This window comes from Chiroxiphia lanceolata, chromosome 7 (genome assembly GCF_009829145.1).
Source record: "Chiroxiphia lanceolata isolate bChiLan1 chromosome 7, bChiLan1.pri, whole genome shotgun sequence".
NCBI lineage: Eukaryota > Metazoa > Chordata > Aves > Passeriformes > Pipridae > Chiroxiphia > Chiroxiphia lanceolata.
The window spans coordinates 17,042,781-17,054,377 of record NC_045643.1 but is presented as its reverse complement, the minus strand read 5'-3'; the positions used below and the strand labels follow the sequence as shown (position 1 = coordinate 17,054,377).

At 43.0% G+C, this 11,597-nt stretch overlaps 1 protein-coding gene across 1 annotated transcript in view; it reads left to right on the top strand.

Moving 5' to 3' along the window:
- Nucleotides 1-5,871: 5,871 nt before the first annotated feature.
- MTX2 (metaxin 2) overlaps nt 5,872-11,597 on the top strand; it is a 34,348-nt gene continuing 28,622 nt past the window's right edge. Inside the window, exon 1 of the mRNA XM_032693717.1 lies at nt 5,872-5,978. Within this exon, the coding sequence (XP_032549608.1) occupies nt 5,939-5,978 (40 nt within the window). The 5' untranslated portion in view covers nt 5,872-5,938. The remainder of the gene's footprint in view (nt 5,979-11,597) is intronic.

Sequence of the window (11,597 nt, the reverse complement as noted above, 5' to 3'; positions counted from 1 at the left end):
AATGAAGATACGGCAAAGCTTTTTTTGTTCCTTTTCTGGAACCAGAAAATTATTTTAGATGGAATATATTCAACTTCTGAAGTTTCTGCTATGTTGTATCTCAGGCATCGGTTCTCAGCCTCCCTTAAAAATATAGAATGGAGCTCCTGTATGGCCAGGCTACAGTTTATGTCTAAACTGAAAGAGTTGACAAAAAAAAACCCCAAACTAGAGAAATGCTTCTTAGTTGTGAGACACATGGGGGAAATGATTCAGAAAATAAAAAGTCACTTCCATGTAAGCTTTTTAAGAAAAGGTGTCCCATCTACAGGCAAGAATTTTATACCTAGAGGTAAAAATTTTGTAAAAGGTCATTCAGCTCTGCAGCATTTAGCTGTAAAAATGAAACAGTCAGTGTAAACTTCTCCAAGGTAGCAGTCATGACTTTTGCCGAAGTGAGATGGACAGCAGGAAGAGCCAAGATCTGAGCTCCATCCTGGCTCAGCAGGCAGCATTCACACAAGATCAACCAGGTTCATCTCTCTACTCCTGCACGTTGGTCTCCTCCTTAAAGCACTTTCCAGGGGTGTGTAGGTCGAATGAGATGGTTTGTATCTGATGAATTCACTACCAAACTTTCTTCTCAGGTGTTCTAAGAGTTCTACACATATGACTGATGAGGGAGTTTTGTAGGTGGGTCTTGCTTTCTCTCCCTTTCTAAGATCTTGTAAATGGGTTTTGGTTTTATCCCAGTGTGGAATAGCAACACATTTTTAATCTCAAAAATCTTCTGGGACAAGGCAACCATTTCCTGCGCAGCTTTACAATTAATCACAGCACATCCTTCTTACAGTGTGTTACAGATAAATAATTCATTACAGCTACTTCTTCCCTCCATACAGGGTAGGCAGTTGTGATTATCATTTCTACAGGAAGAAGAAGAAAGTTAATTCTTTCTATGCCAGCCTCCAGAAAAGGATTTAGACCCTCTCACAAGGAGCTTTGATGAATTAATAAACCTCCTCAGTATTTACACTTGTCCAGAAACTGAGTTCAACTGGAGCTCCTTAATTTTCCAGATAACATCTTTAGAGTTTGAGAAGACTTGCCTAACCAGTGCCTACAGTCAAACTGTGAACAATTATTCTTATTTTCATTAACAAGATGGATCTGGATTTTGCTGCAGTATGAGCTACACAAATATCAGGATGAACCTTTACAGCCACCACTACTGCAAGTTGGAGTCATGATTGCTGCTTTGACATTCATGCTGTTTTGACAATGGAGTCCTAATCCATGCTTAAAAAAAAGATTTGTTAGCGTCTGGTAAACTAGGGATTAAAAAGATATAGACAAGTATGGAAACAGCCTATTAACACAGGTTGGATCCAAGGGAACCAAAGGTAGAGTTTGGCAGGAAGGGTAGAGGAAGGCGCTGTGGACTGTGCAGTACCACAGGCAGGGAAGCCAGGGCAAAGTCCCATTGACTGTTGTCTTCCTTCTGGAAGCTCCTGTTTGCAGGCCCCTCTGATCTCAGATTATGTTTAAAAGCCAAATTCTGATCCCATAAAGCATAAACTACGTGAAACATATTGCTCTAAACCCATCACTTGCATGGAAAAACATGCTCCATGTGCAGCTGACACTGTCAGGGTCCTGGGGCATTGATGGGCCTGACCAGCCCCACCTAGGACCCCCCCACCCCACTCTGTCCACCAGCCCAGCAGATCTATTTAAAGGTCAGCCCGGGGTAATTGTCCTTTTTGCCTACCCATAGTTCCTCCTTATTTGGGCTTTGACCCATGAGCTGATGTCCCTATCCCCATGGAGGTACTCGATGCCCTGGGCTGAAAGCAGTGGGATGGGCTGTAAAGGCTCTGCCCTGCCCTGCCAAACTGCAGAGCTCCCCTGTGAAAACTCAGGTAACGCTGGGAATATTAAGGTCTGACTTCAAGATCTCAGCTATTTTAGAGCATGGGAAAGCTTCCTCAGCAGCTGCTGTGAATGACAGGGATATGCAAGAGCCTGGGGGCTTTAACACCTTCAGTGAGTAAAATAGTAAAGTTTGGCTTTCTGCACACCTGCTTTGATGTCTGCTCAGTGCAGCTGCAAGCATGACAGATGTGCTAAAATAGGCCTGGCACCCCTGAAAATCTGACCCTGCTGAATGAAAGAAGGTAGTAAAGGAGGTGAGAAAGGGAGGAGAAAATGATTAATCTAAATGGCTTTTCATACAGTTTGTGATTGCCTGTTTGCTTTCAGCAGTGCTATTCTTGTACCTCTTAAAACTCTATGAAAACTCTTTCTATCCTCATGTGAATTGCTGGAAATGCATCAGCATTGTTTTATTTGTCAAGTATGCAGTCTGTAAGTGCAAAGTGGTGAATGTTAATACTCTGATTATTGCATCTTCGTAGCTATTCCTAGAAATCATACCTTATCTTGTTTACACAACTATTAGACAACTTTGAACCTACCTTGAAAATAAGAGAATACTGTCAGCGGAATGTAATTAACTTTATCAGTGTGAAAATCTATTGTAAGACACCTGAACTGTCACAAAAATAACTTAGTTTCTTACTCCATCATGGACACTACAACAAAACATACATGCCAGGGAAGTGCACTGGAGCTGCATTCCCAGGGAAGTGCACTGGAGCTGCAGAGATGAGTTTGGCCTCAATTTTGAGTTCAAATTCTCATATAAAATGGGTTTTCCTTAGTAAACTCACAGAACTGTGTGTGTAACCAAAAAACTTGCAACTTGTCTCACGTTTGAGTAATTTTGGCACCATTTCTCATACTGAAGAACAGTGGATTGCATGGGCTGATGGGCAAACACTTGCTTTAAAGGTATACCAAGTGCCCTGTGAGATCCATTTGATCATACTAGTCCAGATTCATCTGCTTCTGTTGTCTGTGTACTTTGCCAGACTGTTTAGTGTACAGAGAACCTCTGGCACAAAATCATGCTAAAAACACCCTCCTGCTGCTGCCTGGCACTGGATGTGTTGGCAGGGAAGGACTTACTCAAGTCTTCCTTCATTGTAGACATTCCCAGCAGCCATAACTGCTCTTTTAAAGACACTGACAAGCAGCATAATGCAGAGCAGCCCACAGGATGCCCTAAGTTACACCAGAGGCACAGCCTGGCTGCGGGCCAGGCGAGGAGAAAGCGTTTCAGTGAGGTTTTTTTTCCCCATCTCTCACTACTGCTTGGCCTATTCTCAAATTCCAGCCGTACCACACAAGCAGTCTTCTGAGGTTTCACCCATCAGCAAAATTTCTGCACAGTTCTCTTTGAGACAACCATTGCTAATCAAATCTAGGACTGACAGTACTCCTCCTGCGTCTTGGAAAGGCCTGGCTTGTTAGACACCTGCTCCATGGAAATGGAGAGCAGTGGTTTGGGCAAAGGTCCCCACTGGTGTGCTAAGAAAATGCTCTGATGAGGTCTGTTGAGCAGCATGTGGCCCCAGTTGTGGTTGTCTTGGGCTGAAGAAAGGTTACACTGCAACACAGATCAACTCTGCAGTGTCCTCTACCATCTCACCAGTGCTCTGAAGAGGAGTGTTTGCTGTCAGTGTTTGGCACATAATACCATTGTATCCACCTTAAACTGGACTTAGCCCAAAATTTGCTTCATGAACTTGAGAACTGTGTGTGAGACCTAGCAGTGCTCTCAAATTTGGAGAAACTTATTTAAATGCTCCCATTTTCTGATGATTATGTTTAATCTTATGCATTGTCATACATATGGCTAGCTAGACTGTAATTTGAATGGCTAACAATAGTGTTAAAAAGCAAACAGCTTGAAAAAATGCATGAGACCATGAGATGTATTGCCATCCCATAATTCTCCTTGTAAAATATTCCTAAAAGTTATACCAGCAAAAGAATCATACTGCAGGTATACATATGTGCTATGGATAGCCATATATTTTTAAAAATATTAACATGGAATAAAAGATGTTAAAAACTGTCTAAATAATATTAAGGGAACTAATAAGAATAGTCTTTTTTTTTTCCTAGGCAGAATATTAATCCTATTCAAATTCCATTCTATTTAAAATGGCATGTTTTCTAGTCCTTTTTAAGCAATGGACAGTTTAACCCTACCATTTAATACCTTACATGGTAAAGGCAGCCCACGTGGAGAGATGGGCTATGAGAAAACTCTACTCCATCTTTTGAGCATGTCTGTGAAAGTACCCTGTGAAGTACTGTGAAAGTTTGCTAATGATGAAGCCAGCTGAAGAAACGATTCCTGTGCAGGTCCTGCAGGAAGCCAGGCTCACAGCAGTGATGCATTTCCTCAAAAAGCTGGGGGAGGAGAGAGGCAGATGGAATAAAGGTGAAGGTGGTGATGGAGTTGGTTTCATTGCTGCCAGCTATCATCACTGGAGATCTCTTTGGAGGATTTCCTACAGGGTACTCTGCTAGAACAGTCCTTTCAATGGGAGCAAGGAGGACTGGGAATGCAAAAACAAAAACCACTGCTCCAATCTCCTGTCCCAGAGACAGATGCCTGAGCATCATGCCTCCACTTGTTGGAGGCATGGCCTGAGCATCACTCAGTTTTTGTCCTGTTTTGGCTAATTGTTTGGATTTGTCAACAGATTTCTTTTGATATGTATTTGTTGATACTTGCTAGATTACTTTCTGATTTTTACACCCTGACTTAGCATAACCCACCTCCGTTTCTGGAGATGAGTTCTTTGTATCAAACTGAGCTATACAGAGAAACCTTATTTTTTAGTTGGGTGCTAATATATTAATTTGGCCTAGCTCATACCTAGTTCAAGCTCAGCCTTTTGCACCATGACTCGTGTTTTTAGCCTTCTAAATACTGCTGGTGATGAAAGGACTCAAACAGCACACACCAGTTTAGTTCAGACTCTTGTAATCTCTTAATACAAAGCCACTCAACTTCTCAGGACTGCTCAGAGTTTCTGTAATTTCGATGCTATTCAACTTGCAACTGTAATTAGAAATGGAGCTTTCATCGGCGTTTTAAAAGCATCAGTTCTCTTCCACATCTGTTTCCAGTCCTCAGTCTATTGTTACAGTGTATTTACTGGCTCTTCTGCTATTGCTGCTCTAATAGCCTGCTTCCACTATTACACGAAGAATATAATTAGTAATAATAGTAAGTGCCACCAGAGGATTTTCACATACTTTGTAAACACGAATACATTTATATAGCCCATATTTTCTCATACTTCAAATATTTAAGATTTTACCTTACAAGAGCAACATGTGCCAGCTGTCCTTCACAGTAGAGAAAGTCTTATTTGATAAAATGAGATAATTCTTACTAAAATGTGGCTAAAGAAATGAGGATCAAGAGGCACTGTAGAAGGGAATAAGTATTTCACATATCCTTTATCTTCTCTGCAGTCAGCATATTGGGTATGTAATTTTATAGCATTTTCCAAAATTTTAAGTAGTCTTAATATTATAGAATTAAGACTAAGAAATTAATGGTTGTTTAAAGGCAAGGTGTACATTTCAAAATGCAGAGTTTGTCTTCTGGAATTAAGATTCCCAACCCGGGATGACGAAAAGGCAGCTGTACCCTTCAGTGATAACCTATCGTCCCCAGGACACCCCGGGACGCATTTCGGAATTCCGTTCCCGCTGCCCTCGCGACTCCCTGCCCCAGTTGAGGGCGCCGGCTGAGCGGGCAGTGCCCCGCGGGGACGGCCCCCGGCTGTGAGTTCCAGGGGGTCTGCTCTCAGGCTGGGATCACCGAGGAGCGGGACCGTCGCTCCCGGGCGCCGGGCGCTGCCGCGGGCCGGGCTCAGCCCCAGCACAGCCCCAGCACAGCCCCAGCACAGCCCGGCGGGCGGTGGCGCCGCGGGCCCCGCCCCGGCCCCGGATGCAGTCTCGGCCCCCCCGGCAGCGCGGCGCCCAGTTCCTGTGCGTGTCCTCGGCGCGCCCGCCCTCCCTCCGCGACATGTCGCTGGTGGCCGAGGCCTTCGTGACTCAGCTGGCCGGTGAGGGGCGGGGGCGGGCGGGACGCCGGGGCCGCGCCGGGACCCGCTCCGTGCCGGGCGCCGCGCTCCGGGCCGCGCTCGTGGGGGGGCGGCGGCGCCCAATTCCCGCGGCCTCCGCGCCCAGGGTGACCCCGCGGGACGGGGCCGGGGCACCGCGGGGAGCGGCTGGGGGTGGAGGCTGAGGGCGGGCGGGCGGTGCCGTGCAGAGACCGGCGCCTGGGGACGGGCACAGGTCACCCCGCACAGCTCCTCGCTGGACGGGGCTCCCCAGCCCAGGCTGTGCCGGGGAGCGTCGTCACTGCGATTTAATAACTTCCCTGTCTGTAAAACTACTTAATTTGCTTAAGTGGTGCAAGAAAAGAACGTCGTGGTTATAATTCTCTCAGCTGGAGTGGAGTCCCGCTGTGCAGGAGAGCTCAGTGCGGCGTCACCCCCTCCCCGAGCCCCGCGTGTGTCCTGTGTCCCCCCTGTAAGGCTGAGAAGTGTGACGGGACCTTTGGTACCTGTTGGTGCTGCTGTGACCCGCTAAAGCTGGGCTGTGCAAACTAGACGTAAGCTGTGAGATAAAACACAAGCGTGCCTCACTGGGGAGTTATTTAGCAAAAAATGGTATTACTATGCTCTGAAAGAAAAAAACCAAAACGTGAACCTTGGATAATTCCTGGCTAGGAAATTCAAAATACAGTTAGTATGTTGCATGCTGGAAATAGGTCGTTGGTCGTGTTTCTCCTCACTTGTTATTCTCTGGTTTGGATTTTTAGCTGCAACACAGCTCAGAAACAATAAATACTGCAAGGGAACAGCATTTTGATTGATACTGACCAGTTGAGGAGTAAGGTGGGATTTTATCCCAGGAGCTGGGTCTTCTGCCACTTGGTAGAGGTCCAAACATAAGAGTCTGAATTGGATTCTCTACTATGAATGTACCCTGACATGTAGGTCATGTGAAGGTGGTGGATCTTTAATCTAGGTCTGCAGAGGTACCCACAGACAAGCTTGAAGGTTGTGCTGGCCTCTTGAGTTGTCAGCTGTTAATTCATAAATGTTAGCACGAGCCATACTTATGTTCTGAGGGGCAGAGCCCTGGATCATCAGCATATGGAGGATATGGTCATGATCAGCATTGCTTCATGCCATTTACTTGCCTTTAATGATCTCTTTAGTATATTTTATTTATTTTGTCATTAAGGCTAATGATACATGTGAATAGATCTTGATTCTCCTACCTTCCTCTGCTCTGTGACCTTTATGAATATTCTAGAGTGACAGCTTGCTAATGCTTATTTTTTTTCTGGAATTACAAGAATGGGAAACAAGAAGACAAAGTTTTGCAACAACTGGCTCTTTACTTCTGTGCTGAAGTGTTCTTCCATTCCTGGAGAGATTCACTACCCCTTTGGGGTAGTGACATGCTGCTTATAGGAGTCTCAAACTCATGCGTTAGCAATTTTACTGTTAAGGTGGTGCTTTGAGGGCATCAGAGCTGCTCAAGTACTTCTGGACCCTCCTACAATTTAGTAAGCTTAAAGCCATAGCACTTCATCTGTTACCTGTCAGTCACAGGTTGAATAATACTAATTTCCTTTTATAGGTAAAGTAATATTTAAGCTTCTAACATAAAAATACCGGCAGTGCCTCTCTATTTTTTTCAGAATAGAAATGGTTGGTGCTTATTTTATTAATCTTGTACTTCTGCAGGATATGCAGCTACTTACTGTAACTCAAGGTACACTACAAATTGTTGTTGCATACCTGTCCACTGAAACATTCTTTAAAACAAAATTATGGCATTTTCTTTGCTTTCCCAAAAGTGAATCAGTTTCAAAAGCAGTTACCTGCCTTAAAAATAAAAAATGCCTTTGCCAGTGGGTTGTGACCCTTCCAGCTTGTCTATACTATGTACCTGGTCTAAAACTAAATAATGGTAAAATCACTCAATTTATTCATATTGAAGATTTTTCAGTTAAAAAAAAGTTATCCAGGATCTTGGCCAATACCCACCACACTTCTAGATTTCTTGAAACATTACACAGACACGGGGAATATTTCATTCTGTTACTAAGAAGATATAAATATCCCCCAAATCTAGGAATATTTGTGGGGAAGAAAAATCTTGTATCCGCAAGGAAAAAATACCACTTAACGATGACACTTATTTTAATAGTGTCCTACCCCATATCAGTGGTTGTGAATACTGCCTTTCTGTTATGGATGGAAAAATAAGAATGACTGAGAATTTTTTCCATGTTCATAAAAATGAAATTTCACTGGCTTGTCATCGAGGGTCCTGTTCATGAACATGTCTCTTTGTCATAGCAGTTGCAATGAGCTGCTGCTGCTCTTAACATGTAGCAGCTGTAGTGCATGGGTACTTGCATGCAAGTGTTTGAGACAATCAGCCCAGCACAGTTTGTTTTCCAGAAATGTTTTAGAAGCTGAGGGGAGGGTTTTAGTAGGGAAGAGGATAATAATTTTCTTTTACACACTGACTTTTTGTGTCTGTATTTGAATATTTTTTTTGAAACTACTACCGGTCTTCACCTGTGCCTTGTGGATTCACTTTTGATGTGCCAATTCACAGCCTCGGCGCAAACTGAAACATAGAAAACACCATCTGAAAAGCTTTTTCCGGTGTGAGGGTGATTTAACATTGTACCAGGTTGCTCAGAGCAGTTGTGGAGTCTCCATCCTTGGAGATTGCTCAATACCTAAGTGGAGATGGGCAACCTGCTGCAGCTTACCCTGGACCTCCCAGAAGTGCCTTCCAGCCTCAGCAGTTCCGTGACCATCAGTTGCTCAGCCAACTTGCACTGCTGTAATAATGCAGCACCCTCTCTGTGCAACACACTTGCACCTGAACATGCTGAGCACGGCCTGCTGCTCTAAGGCATCAGTGATTAAATACAAAGCAATGACTGAATCACTTGGAGTGTAATGCTTGCATTAGTGTGGCATTCAGCCATTTGCTTGTTCAGAAATATAAAGAGGTTGATACTGTGTCTCAACTGTAGAAAATATTAACTGAATAATGTGATGGAGAATTTATTTAGAGCAGCTCAGCGTCAGCCACATATTAACAGGATAGGAAATGAGCGTTGAAGAATTAGAGTGCCAGCTTTCAAGTGGTCCACAACATTAATCTTTCTAACTCTAGTAGTTTTGAGAAGCTGACTGCTCAAATAATCTCTAAAAGATTGGTGAAAATATGTTTAATTGATCACTAAATTACTCCATATGCTTTACCTTTTTTTTCCCCCCAAAACCACTGGTTTTAGATCAGTGATCAAAAGAGAGAAAATAATATCCTTGTTTGTCCTTTGATCTCTGGAAAATTACTTCTGTTTATTGCCGTTATGTCCAAGGGTCCTAGGCTAGTTTTAATACTAAGGGAAATGAATCCAGTTTGAAAAACAGATGCCCTTCTGCCTTTAGATATTTTACATTCATAGTGAGTCTACCTCCAATGTGACATGCCAGAGCACAAATAAATCTTTGACGTGCATGTTTTATGTATTGAGACAAGCTGCAGTTTGGCTGAGAACAAATATATAGGGAATGAATCCTCACCACCTAAATTGTTGCCACACATAAAGACATAAAATTTAAACTGAATATGCATTTTGTGCATCAAAATGTGCGTAGATAAATGATAGCATTTCCTGCATGTCTAAGGTGAAAAAAATAGTTAATCTTGCTCAATAATAGGTTGTTGGCAGCACAGATTGTTTAAGTCTGCTGCAGAGGTGCTTGTAGTGAAAAATTTAAGTTTATTTGAAAATACCAAATTTGTCAGGCTGTGTGATTTTATCTTACAGCATTTTTTATGTGTGTGCTTCTCTTTTGGTAGTCAAGCTACAAGGAATCCTTCAACCCTTGTTCAGTTTCAATAAGGAAGTCTCTTATGCTGCTCCTGCCAACTTGTGCTCAGACATGTTTCATGACTTGATTTGAACTAATCCTTTGAGTGGATTGCCTATCCAGTCTTTTTTTTAGGTCAGGGAAAACATTACTTTCACAATTATTATAGTACAGTACATATTTCATTTTGAGATATTGCTATTTCCTGTTTTTAAGTAGCAGTATAATTACAGTTTATAATAGAGTATGCTTCTGTAGATGTTTCTGGCTTCATTAAGATTAAGCAGTCTTTTTCTAATCAGCATTTTATTGTTACATGTTTTCTGCTAAAATAATGTCTTCTTTTCTCATGCCAGAAATGAGATTGGTCTCAAAATAACAGTAACAAAATTAGTAAAATAAAAGTAACACCTGTATGATATTGTCCAGTTTGAATTGCATGTGAGCTTTCATTGGCTGATGAAACCAGGACAGGAGGTTCAGATGAGAGTGCTGTTCAGGAGCTCAGCTCAAAGAGGTCATAGAGGAATGACTTGGTAGAGGAATTAGATTTTTCTGCTCTTTCTCACTCCTTTTTTGTCTTTGGTCCTTGGATGTTCTGTTCTCTGATGGTCCTCAAGCACTAACACGGTCTGTTTCTGTAGGTTTGGACCATGTGAGTCACTTTTTTTTTCAAAACAAGAATGAATGAAAGAGCTTGGTTGCTGTCCTTTGCTCTAGTTGAACAGGAGTCACATGTTGCTGCGTTGCTGGGCGTTTTCAGCTGTCTCTTTTAAAAGTGAGAAACTGCAGCTGCATGCAAGCCACGGGGAGGACAGAGAGAAAGTACATGCCAGGTTCTTAATTTTATTATTATTAATTAATTTATATTATTATTATTATTACCTTTAAATCCTGGTCTTTAGTTATTAGGAAGACCACACAGATGTCGCGTGAACATGGATGTTTTAATGCAAACTGGAAGAAGTTCTATGTAGTAATAAAGCCTGTGAAATGATGCTGCAAAGAATGCAGGAAAAGTCTCGTTGGGGACAGGGGAAGCCCAGCCAAAAAAATTGAAATGTACATACTGAATTGGAATGTAAAAATGCTCAGAGATGGGAATTTTTAACAGTTCTGCCTTCTGGCTGTGGTGTAATGACATTGAAACCTATGCAGTGCTTGCATTCCTAGCAAGAGCTTTCAAAGTCCAGCTGCATGTGTATTTCTTTTTGCATTTGAGTGCCATGTTGGATAAACTTTGGATGCACTGGAGTGTTCTCACTGAAAGCCTTGGAAAAGGAATGAGGAAGACTGTGAGGATATGATTAAGAGAACAGAATAAATGTTTTCAGGTTTTGAAGTAGGGAGTCTGCAGTGTTTCCCAGAGGTGAGGGGTGCTGGTTTGGGCCAACTTAAAGACTGCGAGCCCTAAAGCAGCCTCTTCCCCCTTCCCCGTGGCAGTGCTTGGCTGGCTGACTGCACCAGTGCTAATGGTTTGCATTTCTACCTTGCAGAGCTCTCCTGCCTAGAGATCTCAGCTCTTCTTACACCTTTGCAAGACTGGTGCTGGTTTGTTTAGGGCTGTGGGCAAGACAGAAAAGAGAGAGTGAAGGGGAGCCTTAATGAAAGGCCAGAGGGGCTGGGTGAGCAGGAACTGTGTGTGTGGGAAGGAGCTTTTGGAGCAGGTATGGGATACTGGGGTCCTGTCTGGTGGGATAGATGTGTTGGATCTTTATTATGGATGAGAAAGCAGGGAGCTCCTTACAGCACTTTGCAGAA